Source organism: Sorex araneus, chromosome 4, assembly GCF_027595985.1.
Source record: "Sorex araneus isolate mSorAra2 chromosome 4, mSorAra2.pri, whole genome shotgun sequence".
Taxonomy (NCBI): Eukaryota; Metazoa; Chordata; class Mammalia; order Eulipotyphla; family Soricidae; genus Sorex; species Sorex araneus.
Genome location: NC_073305.1, coordinates 159,066,797 through 159,083,456, shown reverse-complemented (window position 1 = coordinate 159,083,456; position 16,660 = coordinate 159,066,797). Strand labels below are relative to the sequence as shown.

The following is a 16,660-nucleotide window of genomic DNA, read 5'->3' as shown; positions in this document are numbered from 1 at the left end:
AATTGAATCACCATGTGGGAAGTTACAAAGCTTTCAGGTTTAAGTCTCAGTTATACAATGCTGAATCCCTTCAGGCACTGGTAGAACTTTATGAGAGAAAAAAAATCCAACTCCAAAAATCAAAAATGGGGAGAAGAGGTGAACCGAAGTTTCCTCAAAGGAGAAATAAAAATGGTCAAAAGGCACAAAAAATACTCTGTATCATTAATTGTCAGGCAGATGCTTCTTTTGGAAAACTTGGCATTTCCACTTGCTTTGACATTATTTTTATCACCCAGCTATCATAAGTGAAGGAGTTTCACATTGACAGCAATCTCTTCCGTATGGCATAGTTCAACACACCACCCCTCTGATCAGCTGCTCCTTTTCAATCTTCCTGGGCCAGAGGTATAGGAGTCAACTTGCTGGCTGCAAATTTCCACACCAGTGTACACATGACAGGTAAATCACATCAGCAGTGTGCCAAGTAACTATGACAGACTCACTCACATGTCACTGACATTTAATTCACACTTTTCCTTGATGGTTTTCTTCTTAACTCTGACATGAAAATGAATAATAATAGCATGTTTTGAAAGACATAATTTAAGCAAACTGGTTTCATGGTGTTAAAATTATAGTAGGCAAAGTTCAGTACTATCCTCCCTCCCCACTTAAGTGCCCAAAGCTTCTCCATAACTGACCCTATGTCACCTGTAACCTCTAGTCCTCCTTTTCATTTCTCTTCTATTCCCCCTGGCTCCACAGTTTGGTAATGTGAATTTTTCTAATACAAGTCCAAGGATTTGTCATCCTCTAATGCTGTCTTTTTCCTGGTTTTTGTCTCTCTCTCTCTCTGTCTATACTGCAGATAAGTGAGATAATATGGTATTTGTTCTTTTCCCTCTGACTAATTTCATTTAACATGATACTTTCCAGTTTCATCAATGTTGCAGCAAATTTGGACTTCATTTTTAAAATAGCTATATTATATTCAACTTTGAATATACACCACAACTTCCTTATTCTTTCATTTGCCATTGGCTATTTGGGTTGTTTCTATACTATCACTATTTTACTTAGTGCTGCAATGAACATAGGCAGAGGTGTTTTGTTTTGTTTTTTTTTGGTTAGGGGTAGGGGCACACACGCAGTGCTCAGAGATTACTCCTGGCTCTGCATTCATCTGGGGTCACTGGTGTTGGGAATGTACACTAGTGGAGGGATGGGTATTGAACACTGTATGACTGAAACCTAATCATGAACAGCTTTGTAAGGGTCTATCTCATAGTGATTCAATAAAAAAAGATATAATAAAAAACTAGTTACTGTTAAAGTACCAAGTGCTGGAGCCTATGGACTGGTTGTGCCCTGCCCTCTACAAACATTAGGACATGCTCAGTTTTCCGGTAAAAGTTGGATGATTACTTCTCAGTTGCAGGTGTATGTGGCAATATTGAATTTTTGTGCCTTAAAAGTTAACATTCTGTGAAGACTGATAGATAAGAAAAAGAGCAGTACACAGCCTAATCCATCAGAGTCTTCCCCCCATAAATTAGGTCTAAGCAGCAAAATAACAGGAGTTAAGGAAAAGATAAAAGAGCTCCAAGATGAGATGCAGGTGATGTCTTGTAAACAACAAAAGATTAAAAGAAGTTTGGAGAAAAATTACTAGAGAATCCTATAATAAGTTCAAAAGGAACAATATAAGAATCATCAGAGTTCCTGAGGAATAGGAAGGTAAATTCAATGAGGAACCTCTAGTTAAATGAATCAGAGAGAAAAATTTCCAAGAATTGCAAATTGCAGACACTGAGATCCAAAGGATCCCAATGAAAACAGACCAAAATAGAAAAACTCCAGACATACTATACTCAGAGTGACAAAAGCCAGAAATAGAGAGAAAATATTAAAATATTAGAAAGCATCAAGATTACAAAAGGGACTTGCTTGCATACAAAGCAAAGCCCATCTGATTCACAGCAGATCTGTCAAATTAGACTCTACAGTCAGAAAAGAATGGTGTGTTATAGTAAAACCAACACACACACACACACACACACACACACATACACACACACAACAAAACCCAAACAAGAACATTTAGTGAAATGAACACCTCACCAAGAATACTCTTTCAGCTAGATTATCATTCAGATTTGAAGGTATGACACAGCTTTAATATCTTTGGGAGTTCCTAGCTTTGAAACCAGTTTTGTGAGAAACATTACAGGAAATTCTTTCGAAGACAAGGACTTTGCCATTGAATAAAGCATTCGCTTCGAAAGTTTATGGTTACTCAAAAGGTTCTTTGTTAATCTACTACATTAAGAAAGGTCTGTTTACTTCTTGCTTGCTAAGGGATTTTATACTCTCTTAATAACGAATTAAAGTTTCATTTATACTAAATGTTGTATGCCTATTGGGTGACTCCTTTTACATCCACAGAGGTTTCTGTTATAATATTTTAGTTATTAGTGCTGATGCTTAAGCCTTATCTATAACATAGTATTTTCTAACACAAAGCCAATATTCCCTTTTTAGGATAAAAAATATATACTTAAATAATTATGAATTTTTGAAATTGCTGTCAAGACCTCATTAATAACTATAACTAGTAATGAAGTAACTTGATTAAGAAAAAGTTCAGTATTATTTTTCTTAATCTTCTTCTTGATTACCATTGTACTTTATCATAGTATTGCCTTATTTTGATTTGAAACTTTTCTTCTTCTTGCCTAATTAACTAGAACTTCTATTGGTTAATAGTGATGAAAGTGACTTGTGCCTGACAACAGAGGACAGCTTTCAGCTTTTCCCCATTTAATATGATGTTATTCACGATGATTGTCATTTGTAATGACTTTTACTACACTGGGATGTTTCTTCTATCCCCATTTTTTTCCTCTCCCCACTTTGGTGAGACTTTTTCGTTATAAATAGGTGTTTGTTCTCTTTAAAAACAGTCTCTGCATATATTGATAGAATAATTGTTTTCTATAAAAATTATATTTGAGGAAAATTTAAAATTGATTAGTGTGCAGGGGATAATTTCATCCATAAACCTACTTTTTATATTTTCATATTCTTGTACTGGAGAGAAAACTCAATATGCTTTTCAGTGTGGGAGATGCCAGTGTAATCCCTGAAACTGCATCCAGTGCGTGGTTGCCTGAGCACCTTTGGAACGCATGCTAAGCTCAGACCCAGGAGCCAAACCATGAGCCCCATAAGAAATGGCCCTAAAACACATTCTTTTATGGTGCTTCCCTGTGTCTTTTCCTCAAGATCATGATCACAATCACGATCACGAAATCCCGTTAGTCACCCATTTCTCCGGCGGGCTCAGTAACATCTCATTTCGTCCTTTCCCTGAGATCTTAGAAGTCTATCTCCACTCGGCCCTCCTAACAATGTTGCACTGGGGGCTCTTCAGGGTCAGGGGAATGAGATTCAACTTGTTACTGGATTTTGCATATGAATACACCATGGGAAGCTTGCAAGGCTGTCCCATTTGGGCAGGAAACTCTCAGAAGATTGCCAGTTTCTCCCAGAGGGAGAAGAAGGCTAAAGATATCACTTCTGGGAGCTTGCTTTTAAGTCTCTCTGTGGACGTTGGCCGTTGATGGGATTACACACACCTGGGTTCCTCTGTCGGTACCTTCATGCATGAGGCCTGTCCGAATCTGTGGAGAGGGGCCTCCAGCATGGCTGTAGCTAGGTTCCAGTGGTCTTCGGCATCCAGGAGTTCTGCTTGGGGTGGGGGGGGGAAGCTGGAGCCCATCCCCTCTGAGGGGCCCTGGGGAAGACAGCCAGGCATGCTCTCTGCCCTCAAGATCACAAATTTGAATTTAATTCTTTCTGCTGAATCCCAATAATTATTTCTTTTTTCAATGAAATATTTTAGTTAAAAGAGTATGTTAGCTGAGATATTTTAGACATTGGGGCAGTGTCATTAATTCCACACTCACAAGAGTATCTACCTCTGAATGCTTCAACAACACTGACCATTGAAGTCAATGCAATCATGTACTTTCCAGGTGTCACATATATTGCACAACATCCTTTCTTAGTGCTTTGTTGTGCAATATATTGATGAAAGAATATAAATAGCTGGTGCAGAAATGGCTTTCATAAAACATCCATACCTTCATCCCCCCAGTACAAGATACACGATTTTGGCTCAGTTTAACAAAGGGCTAAAAAAAATTTAGCTATGTTTCCATCATACTTTTCAAAATATGCAGCAGTTTTTATCCTCTTTGTTCTGAGGGTTGGTGCTTTGGACACTTTTATTGCTGCAGTATATGAGCATGCTGTTATATTACCAAACAAAACAGAAATGCCTGTTTCCAAGGAAGAAGCTTTGCTCTACATGAACAAGAACATCGATGTTTTGGAGAAAGCAGTTAAACTGGCGGCCAGGATGGTATCTGTCCTTTTGTTTTGTTGGTTTATTATAAAAAGATATTTGAGATTTGGTGGGGTTTTGTGACTGGAATTTATAAGAATATTTTGCTTCCACCTTTTTTGATAGGGCGCTCACATAATTGTGACCCCAGAAGATGGAATTTATGGCTGGGAGTTCACAAGGGAGACCATTTACCCATATTTGGAGGGTATTCCAGCCCCTGAAGTGAACTGGACTCCATGTAAAGACCCCAAGAGGTATAGTTATTACCCTTTGGTTTTTGAACAATAAACTGTGGTATTGCAAAATACCAGCAACAAATTCAATGAATCTGACTAATGTACTCTCAGGCAAGTAATTAACCTTTGTATCCAAAGCTTCATATTGTGTAGTATTTGGCATGTCTTCTGCTTGGTAAGTGATTTGAGAACATGGTGACTCAGTTATTGGTTTTAGTTCTTTTGAATGAATTATATGCACATATGCAGTGTTTGTGATGGTGTTCAACAAAGTAATTTCTTTGTTTCTGAATATAAGTCATTCCATGAATATCTTCCTCCTCAGAGGTAATCACAAACGATGAAAAAACTAATATTTCCAAAGAACTCTGATATCACTTTCATTTGCAGTGGTCAGTGGAAATTTAATGGGACTGTTGAAACCACATTTACCACCTTTTATCTGTGTGATGTAAGGCAGATAACATAAACAACATGAAGTTGTTTATGATATCAACTTTCTCTTCTTTAAGATAGACATGACAAAATTCTCTCTTCCTACTGCCCTTACAGAATAAAGAGAGTCAAATAAATAATGCTTATTGAATCTGTACTTTTTTTTTTTTGGCTTATTTTGGGACCACATACAAAAGTGCTCAGGAATTATTCCAACTCTTAGGGATCATTCCTGGCAAGACTCAGGGGAGTATACTGGAATTCTGGGATTAAAACCTGATCATCTGCTGATAGGAAAACACCCTACCTGCTATACAATCTTTCTGGCCTCTGGACCTACATACTTTATGTTCTTCACAATATTTCCTGTCAATATTTATGTTGAATGGTCATCCAATAGAGATGAGGGATTCTGGGGATTACTCCTATGGATATTCAGCCACTACTCGGGCAGAATGGCTCAATGACTTGGTGATAAGGTGTTGTTAGGACCAGTGGTGCTCAATGTATTATTAGTTTTTCAACAGGGTAACTCAATTTGAGTTTATTTTTTTTCTTATCCTGTGAGAAATTGCAATAATTATTAATAACTGTGGTTTGGGTGCAATTATCTTAAAAGTTTATAAAACAACCAAATATTTATGAAACATAATATTTTAGGTTATTTACTCATGGAATACTATGTGTAATTTCATTAAATGAAAAACACTTTCAAAGTTATTTAATTTGCATACTATAAACTGACACCGGTTTGTTCAGAATTTTATTGTCGATCCAAAGAGGAAGCTTCTTTTATAATTTTGATAAATGCAGCAGCAAAAGAAAAAGAGCTACTATATGAGCCAAGTCTAGTCTGGAATTTTCACCTTTAAAAATTGTTTAAATGTTGCATAATCAGTATTTGCAGTAACCATTTAAGTATGATGCAGTGTATACTTGATTATGTGGTTTTTCCCAGACCAGGAAGAACTCATTATTTTTTTTTAAACTTTTTGGGTCACACCCGGTGATGCACAGGGGTCACTCCTGACTCTGCACTCAGAAATCACCCCTGGTGGTGCTCAGGAGACCATATGGGATGCTGGGAACTGAACCCGGGTTGGCACATGCAAGGCAAATGCCCTACCTGCTGTGCTATCACTCCAGTCCTGAAATATGCTGTTTACTTAGGCTGCTTGAAAGTTATTTCTTAAGGAAGTGAGGTCCAAAAGTCTAAAATTAGTTTCGAGTACGTCATTTTAAGGGGGAAATTAAGTGGCTAATTAAACTTTCATGTTGTTGAGATTTGCAGAAACTTATTTAAATGACAAATTTTCAATTTTGTTATTTTAAAAAATTGGGACTGGAATTATAGCACAATGAATAAGGTACTTCTTGCATGTGACTAACATGGATTTAATTCTCTGAGCCACATATGGTCTCTGAGCACCAACAAAGTGAGCACAGACCTAGTATTAAGTCTTGAGTTACTGACCCAGAATTAAGTACTGAGCACAGTTGAATACCAACCAAACCAATTCCACCCCATCTCCGAAAAAATAGAAAGTGAAAAATTCACTATATCAGTATTTTTAGTAAACAAAAACATTTCTTTCCTAGTAATATTTCTCTCTAACAGAAGTGCTCATCCTTGGTGTATTTAGATACTATCATTTAGAATACTGACAGATCTCATGCTTCCTTGGACTTTCTTGATGAGGAAAACGCCAATAACTAAAGTGTAATTATTCTCTATTTATTTAGTCAAAAAATAAGATGAGGGGCTGGAGAGATAGCACAGCGGGTAGGGCGTTTGCCTTGCACGCGGCCAACCCGGGTTCGAATCCCAGCATCCCATATGGTCCCCTGAGCACAGCCAGGGGTAATTCCTGAGTGTAGAGCCAGGACTAACCCCTGTGCATCGCCAGGTGTGACCCAAAAAGCAAAAAAAAAATGAATCAAAATACTTTTTAATTCAAAGTTCTTAATGAATATGAATGCTGACCATTTGGCTCACTTACTCTAAGCGAGGGAGGTGAGGAGGGGGACTTTATGGTCTGAAACCATGGCCATAAATCTTCCCTTCCTAGTAAAAAATTAGTTGAACAACAACTATAAGGGGCTTCTAAGAGAGTATGAAGCACCCAAAAGACCTTAAAACAATAGACCCATCAGTCTTATGAGTTGCCATTCTACAGCTCAAAAATTCATATTTGCTGTTATTTATATATTAAGGACCTACTCATCCCCAGGAACTATATCTGGTACAATACACACATTATCCCATTCAACTTATACTCCAGGTTTAACTACTTTCATTTAAAATATAATAGTAGAAAAGGATGTAATTAGCATGACAATAATTCAAACACAACTATCTGTTTTGAACATTGCTAATTAGATGGTACTATGAATACCTATTTGCCATATATTATACTTGCAAAATTTTCAAAGACTAGTGAACTCTCTTCTTTTGTCTATGTAGCAAGGCGAGTAGGGAGTTTGCCTTGCACGTGGCTGACGAGGATTCGATTCCTCCGTCTTTCTCAGAGAGCCTGGCAAGCTATCGAGAGTGTCCCACCTGCATGGCAAGCTACTGGTGGAGTATTTGATATGTCAAAAACAGTAACAACAAGTCTCACAATGGAGATGTTACTGATGCCTGCTCGAGGAAATTGATGAACAATGGGGCAACAGTGTGACGGTGTGACAGTACAAAAAGATTGGTTTTGGGGTCACAATGTTGGTGCTCAGGGATAACTCCTGGCTCTAGGTTCAGGGATCATCCCTGGAGAGTGGGAACCCTATGGAGTGTGAGGTATTAAATCCAGACTGGCCATGTGCAAGGCAAGTGCCCTCTCCTCTGTATGCCTCCAACCCCAAGTTACTATCTTTTTCAGTTTTTTTCCTCTAAAAATTATTTTTGCCTTTCAATTCCTTTATTCTAACAGTATGTTTATATACATATATCTGATATCTTTTCTTAATCTCTTACCATCCTTTACATTAGTGCACTTTAAATGTTTGAAACCAGCTATTATCCCTCCAATTTTATTATCTTCCTTCTAGGATAACATCCCAAAGTGGATAAGTTTGACACTACTCAAAAAAGCAATTTCACAGCCTGTATCCGTCTCTGGGTCTCAGGGTTCTTCTCTGTTTGAAGGGGAGCAATACTGATTAATGAACTGGAGAGGAAACAGTCAACAGATTGGATTATTTCCTTTTGTTTCTCTTACTAAAGTAAAATCCTCTAATAGTAATGCTTCATTTGTTCTCTATAATGTTGATTTACATGAGACTATTTGCTTCCTATTTACTTCCAATTCCTATTTGCTTCCATAATATGACTATGGCTTGAGCTATAGAAAAGATTTTTTTTAATGAAGAGTCTATTAGGGCTCACACCCTTCATTTGACCTCCTATGATAATTTTTAAAAAGAAGCTCTTACTTCTCTTCTTTTCCTGGCATCTCTTCACTGTTGGGTCTTGCATTGTGACTTGGAGTTAGGCACACTAAATTAGATGACCTTTTTTTTTTCTTATAAAGATGGAGAGATTGCATTGCATGTGAGATTTTAACTGCTAGTTGTTAATGCATGTCTGTTTTGTTACAGGTAAAGGGCAATTGAAGCAAGTTCAGAGATCATAAAACTATTGTAAGTTAAAGGCATATATCTCCTGATTTAGGTTTGGCTATACCCCAGTTCAAGAAAGACTCAGCTGTCTGGCCAAGCAGAACTCCATCTATGTTGTGGCAAATATTGGGGACAAGAAAGCATGCAATGCCAGTGATCCTCAGTGCCCCCCTGATGGTCGTTACCAGTACAACACCAATGTGGTATTTGATTCTCAGGGTAAGCTGGTGGCACGATATCATAAGGTGAGAGATCTTATGTCTTGCCTAAAATTGCTTATGCCTTTTGCTTGTGGCCTGAATGTGTACTTGTCTATTGAATGCCGGTGGGAGACTGTTAGGAAAGTATTCTTAATTATAAAGTCATAAGAAAAGGGGGATGGAGAGATGGTATGGCAAGGAAGGCACTCGCCTTGCATGCAGCCAACCTGGATTTGATCCCTGGCATTCCATATGGTTTCCTGAATACCACCAGAAGTAATTCTTAGTGCAGAACCAGGAGTAGCTCCTGAGCACTACAGTAGCTCCTGAGCACTGTTTAATGTTGCCCCAAAACAGAAAAAAGTCATCAGAAAGTTATTCAACTAACTTCAGTATCACATAAATTTTCTGAGTTAGTTATTCTTAGAATATGGAAGACTATAAACCAGATGTAATACTAGCCTTGCAAAGATTTCATAATTCTCTTAGAGAAAAGTTTGATTTTCTGTATAATGTAACATCAATGTTAGATCTGACTCCTACTATGCTTTAGTCATTAATTCTTTAAATCGTTTTTTTAAAAAACGTATGCTCATAGAAACTCCCCTCGGAGAGCCTGGCAAGCTACCAAGAGTATCCTGCCCACATGGCAGAGCCTGGCAAGCTATCCGTGTCATTTTCGATATGCCAAAAACAGTAACAACAAGTCTCACAATGGAGACACAACTGGTGCCTGCTCAAGCAAATCGATGAGCAACAGGATGACAGTGACAGTGACATAGAAAACTCCAATTTAAGTTGGCTTGATAAAAGAGCAATGGGGTGGGGCTGGAGTGATAGTACAGCGGGTAGGGTGTTTGCCTTGCACGCGTTCGACCCGGGTTCAATTCCCAGCATCCCATATGGTCCCCCAGCACTGCCAGGAGTAATTCCTGAGCGTAGAGCCAGCAGTAACCCCTGAGCATCGATGGGTTGACCCAAAAAGCAAAAAAAAGAAAAAAAGAGCAATGGGTATCTGCAAGAGAGTTCTTGGTGCTCATGAAGCTGAACTCTTGTCCTGTATGTGGGCCTGGGGAAGCACGGCCGCCTTTCAGGCACTAAACCATGTGGTATTCTGTGGAGTTCCGGTTGGTGGTGGGATGGCTATTACCCCCCTCCCCACCCCACCAAATCTAATAACTAATGATGGGATTTCCTTACCTATGTACTTGGCAAAATGTAAATCATAGAAATGATAAGCCTAATTTTAGAAGCTCTCTATCCTCACAGAAGCTTAAAAGATGTCACCCTAGATCCTTTCATTTTAATTAAATTTTAATGAGTCCCTTTTAAAGGGACTTTTCAGGGGTTTATTTTCCCTTTACAAGTCACAGGGCTAATCATCACAAGCTCACATAATTTCTAGCCAATCCAGAGGAATGTTTTTCTCTATCTTAGATTACACTGAAAACGCCTTTGCCATTGCTTGATTCCAATTTGGTCACCTGTCTTAGGTGGGATGATCACTGCATGATGAAGAATAGGATAGCAAAGGAGCAGAAAGTGGAAAAGTAATGGATTATCATTAAAATTGGGAAGAGAAAGATGCTGCCACAGCATTTGAATGCATACCTCTAGCAAAGTGAAAAACCTCAGCAAAGCATATGATGTAGTTTTGAGCTCAAGCTAAGTTAAATTTTTGGAGCAATAACCAGGCTGAATAATTATTTCTTAATGAAGTTAACAGATAATTATATTATTAATGTTTTATCTTATTAACGGATTAGACTTTACACTGGCTGTGTGATTTTTCTTTAAAGAATGCACTGCTGTCAGGGGAAATTGCTCAAAGCACTAGTGGACAAGTTTTGCAAGCAGGAGCCCTGGTTTGGTCTCCAGTATCATATGGTCACCTGGGAAATAACAGAAGCAACTCTAAGAAGTTAGAGTAGCCTCTGTGTAACAGAACATATGGTCTCAAGGACATATTCCTTCTTAATATGGTGCAAGCAACCTTAAATTTACAAAATTCAAAATTTTACGGCAGGAGTGTTCACCTTTCAATATTATTTATAGATAAAATTCATTTATTGTGGAACAATGACATTTTATTATTATACTATAAAAACTTCACAGTGGTACACTAGGTCTGATCTACATGAATTTAGGAGCAACAGGATTAAATATGCATAACATGAAAGAAAAACATTTATATTAACCATTTCTTTTGGCAGCGTTCTAACTAATCTCTCTCCCCCTGCTCTGCCCTTTGCATTTTGTCAACAGTACAATCTTTTTGAACCTGAAATACAGTTCAATTTCCCCGAGGATTCAAAAGTTGTGACTTTCAACACTCCCTTTGGGAAGTTCGGCATCTTCACCTGCTTCGACATTTTTTCCCATCACCCAGCTGTGGTAGTGGTGGAAGAGTTTCAGGTTGACAGCATTGTTTTCCCCTTGGCATGGTACAACACGCTGCCACTCCTCTCTGCTGTACCCTTTCAGTCATCATGGGCCAGAGCTATGAGAGTCAACCTACTTGCTGCAAACACCCACAATACCAGAATGCACATGACAGGTAACTCACACTGGCAGTATACCTAGTGGCTCTGACACCCTCACTAAGACTCTATGGCAGACAATTTCCCCCGTACTCTCCACTTTGGGGCATTATGGTTTGCAATATAGATACTGAGAGGCTATCATGTTTGGTCCTTTATCTACTTTCAGCACACATCTCCCATTCTGAACGAGCCCTCCAACCATCACTGACTTAGTGCTCCCTTCTCTAGGCCAGCTGCCTTCTCTCTCAGCCCATGAGGCAAACTTCCAACTATGGAGCAATATTCCTGGCCTTTGTCTCTACTGTCCTTTGGTGTCAGTCTCATATTATGTTATTTTCTATTCCACAAATGAGTGTGGTCCTTCTATGTCTGTCCTTCTCTTTCTGACTCATTTCACTTAGCGTAATCCTCTCCATGATCATAATAAATTATTTCTTAATTATGCCATAAATTAATACTGCCATGAGTTTTCCTGCCAGCATTATTTAAGAACATTCTCCCCATATATGAGTAAAGAAGGTGGTGTAAAATTTCACTTAAAGGAGTTAAAGAGAAAAATAATTCCTCTCAAAATTTAAAGTCAGGTGGCCAAATGGGTAGTACAGTGGGTAAGGTACTTGCCTTATATGTGACTGACTTGGGTTCAATCCCTAGCACCACATATGGTCCCCTGAGCATCATCAGGATTTATCCCTGGGCACAGCTGGGTGTGGTCCCAAACACTGCCTCCCAATTTAAGTTAGATATAAGGACCCTAGAAGCCTGAATCTACTAGCAATACTTAAATAAATCATGTTGATGTGATAAAATCAATTCAGGCTTAATCAAGTTTGTCCAGGTTATCTTTGATAGTGTCAGGGTCAAGGAAATGCAAGATCTATGCAATCGTACCTAGGCTGCACTAGCCTGACATTTGTTGACCCTGATAAAGTATTAGAAATGAAAACAGATTAGCTCGATCGTGAGCTAAAAAGTCATGCCAGAATTTTCCAAGTTTTTGTCAAACTGAAAGAAAGGATACCCATGTTAAAAAAAAATCAAGCTCACCAAGTTATAGAATAATTTTAAGACAAATTGTACCTTATGAAGGACACAGAATCAAACCTTTGATGAAACTTAAACCACTGTAATAAGGTACCCACTCTCAGAAAGGGTCCCCAAATTATTTGACCTACAGTCTACTTTTTCAGGAAAAAAATTACTTAGTGCTGCTCTGGAAATCTTCCTTCTTTTTTTTTCTGCTTTTTGGGTCACATCCAGCGATGCACAGGGGTTACTCCTGGCTCTGCACGCAGGAATTACTCCTGGCGGTGCTTGGGGACACTGGGACACTGGGTCTGGAACCCAGGATGGCTGCGTGCAAGGCAAACACCCTACCCGCTGTGCTATTGCTCCAGCCCCAGGAAATCTTCCTTTTTTAAGAGATCAGTTTTCTCCAATTGCACCAGAAGTTAGAACTACACTCTAGGTTCACTCCAGCTTCCCCTAGAGGATGTTGAAAGCAAGACTGATTCTTGGCTGTTTTGAAAACCCTTATGCTTAGAGCGATAGAACAGTGGGTAGGGCGTTTGCCTTGTACTTGGCAAAGCCGGGTTCGATTCCTCCATTCCTTTTGGAGAGCCCAGCAAGCTACAGAGAGTATCCCACCCACACAGCAAAGCCTGGCAAGCTACCCATGGCGATATGCCAAAAACAGTAACAAGTCTCACAGTGGAGACGTTACTGGTGCCCGCTCAAGCAAATCAATGAGCAACGGGATGACAGTGATACAGTGATATGTTTAGAAAATTTGCTATTTGAGGAATCATCAGGATGATTGTGCCCATATGACATTTGAAATAGGATATCTGTGCTACTTTACATTGCTTCAGGGAGTGGAATCTACGCACCGGAAGCAGTCAAAGTCTATCACTATGATATGGAAACACACAGTGGGCAGCTGATGCTCTCTGAACTGAAGTCCAGGCCTCAGAGTGATCCCGCTTACCCCACACCAGTTGACTGGAGCGCTTTTGCCAGAGGTGTCACGCCTTTCTCCTCTGCACAGTCGGATTTTCCAGGGACAATTTATTTTGATGAGTTCACTTTCACGGAGCTTAAGCAGAACACAGGAAATTACACAGTTTGCCAGAAAGACTTATGTTGTCACCTGACCTACCAGATGTCCGAGAAGCGAGCAGATGAAGTGTACGCTCTAGGTGCTTTTGACGGGCTGCACACAGTCGAAGGACAATATTACTTACAGGTAAAAGTGCTCGCATGTGCTAAAATGACTGTTTTTATTGGTTTTTCCTCTAAGTCATCACTGTTTCATTAAAAATCATGCTGGGCTCAGTTATTTGCTTTAATGTTACACAATTCTCTGATATTGCCTCCAGAACACTTCATTTGTTCAGACTTAGCAAGAACAGAATTTGTTCTCTTGACTTTTAAGTAAACACACACAGAGCAAATTGCTTTGTTCCCAGCTGGTCAAATAATAAAAAGAACCAAGTTTCAACTTCTATGCATGCCAATTTTCTGTCAGATTAGTCTTAGAGCAATGTTTTTCAAACTGTCTGACTTAAACCTGAAATAAGTAATCCAAGCCACTGTAGAATTCAGGGCAGTGCAGTGACCTAACCAAGTTAAAAGAGATTTTTTTTAAAAGTATGGTTCTAATAGTTTATATTAGAATCAGAAATAGCATAATTATGTGTTGTGGGTTTGTGTAATTCAGTTAGTGCAAATTTAATACTCTAGTTTGTCCAATTTTGCTCCATTTAAAAATGAAGAGCTGGGGCTAGAATAATAGTACAGCGGGTAGGGCTTTTGTCTTGTACAAGGCTGACCTGGGTTCGATTCACGGCACCCCAATGGTCCCCCGAGCACCACCAGAACTAGGAGAAACTTCTGAGTATTGACAGGTGTGACTCAAGAAAGTTAAAAAAGAAAGAGCCAATCCTGATCCAATAAATTGGCTTTAGGACTCACTAATAGGTTAGGAGCTGTATTTTGAGAACTGCTGGCAGACCACTTCAAAATGTTTTTCTAATTGTACAGCTGAGAAAATAGTCCCAAGTGTCCTTTTCCCATACAGATATGCACACTGCTGAAGTGTCACACCCCAGACCTGAGGACGTGTGGGGAGCCTGTGGGGTCAGCTTTTACCAAGTTTGAGGAATTCTCCCTCAGTGGCACATTTGGAACCAGATACGTTTTCCCACAGATCCTTCTCAGTGGGAGTCAGCTTGCCCCTGAAAGATACTACGAGGTAAGAGGCTTTCTGGATGATAAATATCTTTGTTTCTTTTTTTTTTTTTTGCTTTTTGGGTCACACCCAGCGATGCTCAGGGGTTACTCCTGGCTTTGCACTCAGGAATTGCTCCTGGCGGTGCTTGGCGGACCATATGGGATGCCGGGGATCGAACCCGGGTCGGCCGCGTGCAAGGCAAACGCCCTACCCGCTGTGCTATCACTCCGGCCCCTGATAAATATCTTTGAACAAATGTGATGAATATGCTTGGAATTCATTACCAAAACCTATTGCAGTGTTTTTATCCATAATAAATGAACAATCCTTTAAAGACATGTGGATGTCAGGGCCAAGGTAAGACAGTGAATAGCGCACTTGCATGCAGTAGAGCTTCCATTCCTAGTACCACAAAGGGTTCCGTGAGCACTGCCAGGAATTATCCCTGAGCACAGAACAGGAGTAAGCACTGCACACAGCCTGGTGCATCCCTAAAACAAAGCCAAACCAAAAACCAAACCAAAACCAAACCCAGAAAACACAAAGACATATAAAGCTATGACAGGAAAGACAATTTGTAGTTCTAGATTGTCTTTAGACTACGATGGAAAACGGGATTCATCTTTCTATAGGACTCTGATATTGCGACCACATTGAATTTATGGAAAGATTAAAATGACAATGGTTTCAGATAGTAACAACAAATGTTATCTTCATTTGCACGTTGTAGAAGTTCCAGTCAAACACATTTAATACTGAACATGCAGCTTCTCTGCTGGTACACTGTCGTGTGAAGTTATTAGAATGAGAGTGATAGTAATGTCAAGTGGTTATGGATATCGTTATTTTGATACATTATTTCATTTGGCCACCTCTGCCAGTTTCTCTGCTATAATTCCCCCCAAATCCTCCTGCAATTAGGCCTTTATATCTGAAATGATATATCTTCTGACACAAAATCCTTTATGCTTTTGAATCTTATATGCACTTTTATTATATTCTTAAAATTAATTTTCATTCTCTCAAGCTGTGCTCAGGGGCCAAAAGACCAGTCATAATGAATCTTGGCAAATGGGCTGGTACCAATGCTATTGCCAAGGGAGGACTTGGTGAGTCTTGGGCCCTGTATTACCAAGGACCAACCCAGGGCTAAATCCAGTTGATCTTCAGGGCCAGACATAGCTGTACTACCCCTAGGTGATATTCAGGATGCCTTATGAAGTAGGGATTGGCCTCATGACAAACTGCTGTACTTCCTTATGCCCTGTTAGGCTGCTTTTAGAGTGAGGTTGTCAGAGATGGCTTCTAGGCTAGAAATCAAGCTCTACACTAGGGTTAATGCTTTGATTTTTTTTTTTTTATCAGATTTTAAGAGATGGACGCCTGAAGAGCCGAAGTGGAACCCCTTTGCCTATCTTGGTTATGGCCTTGTATGGAAGAGTGTTTGAGAAGGATCCTCCACGCTTAGGGCAGGGACCTAAGAAATTGCAATGATTTCCTTCAGTTCTAGCTTTAAGGGTTGGGTTCAGTAAAAAAAGGAATAAAGTTAAAATTTAACTCCAGTTTAGAAGAGATGTTATAAATTTGCTGAAACAAACTTAGGACGATTTAAAAAAATCAATGAATATACGTGAATAACTGATCCTTTATGTGTTCTATTGTAGTTCATGGGCTGGAGGGATAGCACAGTGGGTAGGATGTTTGCCTTGCACGTGGCTGACATGGAGAGCCTGGCAAGCTAACGAGAGTATCCTGCTCGCACGGCAGAGCCTGGCAAGCTCCCCGTGGCATATTTGATATGCCAAAAACAGTAACAAGAAGTCTCACAATGGAGACGTTACTTGGTGCTTGCTCGAGCAAATTGATAAGCAACGGGATGATAGTGATACAGTGATTATAGTTCATATTTGATTATATATAGGAACTTTTCTTTTGTATAGGTGCCTCTCATGGGGTGTTAGTATGTGTATGTATAGAGCAACAGCTATATAAATGTAAGAATT

General features: G+C 39.4%; 1 protein-coding gene across 1 annotated transcript; it reads left to right on the top strand.

The window, feature by feature from the left end:
- Positions 1 to 1,399: 1,399 nt before the first annotated feature.
- On the top strand, positions 1,400 to 16,151 carry LOC101553342 (vascular non-inflammatory molecule 3). Its single transcript, XM_004609025.2, has 8 exons — positions 1,400 to 1,467; positions 4,252 to 4,408; positions 4,517 to 4,647; positions 8,735 to 8,927; positions 11,148 to 11,439; positions 13,297 to 13,670; positions 14,505 to 14,678; positions 16,023 to 16,151. Exons 1-8 carry the CDS (start codon positions 1,400 to 1,402, stop codon positions 16,149 to 16,151), a joined length of 1,518 nt encoding a protein of 505 aa, XP_004609082.2.
- Positions 16,152 to 16,660: the final 509 nt, after the last annotated feature.

Bases quoted from the DNA above. Each gene is read 5' to 3' on its own strand.
- LOC101553342 (XM_004609025.2), top strand. From the start codon at position 1,400: ATGATTACTTCTCAGTTGCAGGTGTATGTGGCAATATTGAATTTTTGT. The intron at 1,468-4,251 runs GTGAAGACTGAT...CTTTGTTCTGAG, and splicing joins GCCTTAAAAGTTAACATTCT to GGTTGGTGCTTTGGACACTT. The intron at 13,671-14,504 runs GTAAAAGTGCTC...TTTCCCATACAG, and splicing joins AAGGACAATATTACTTACAG to ATATGCACACTGCTGAAGTG.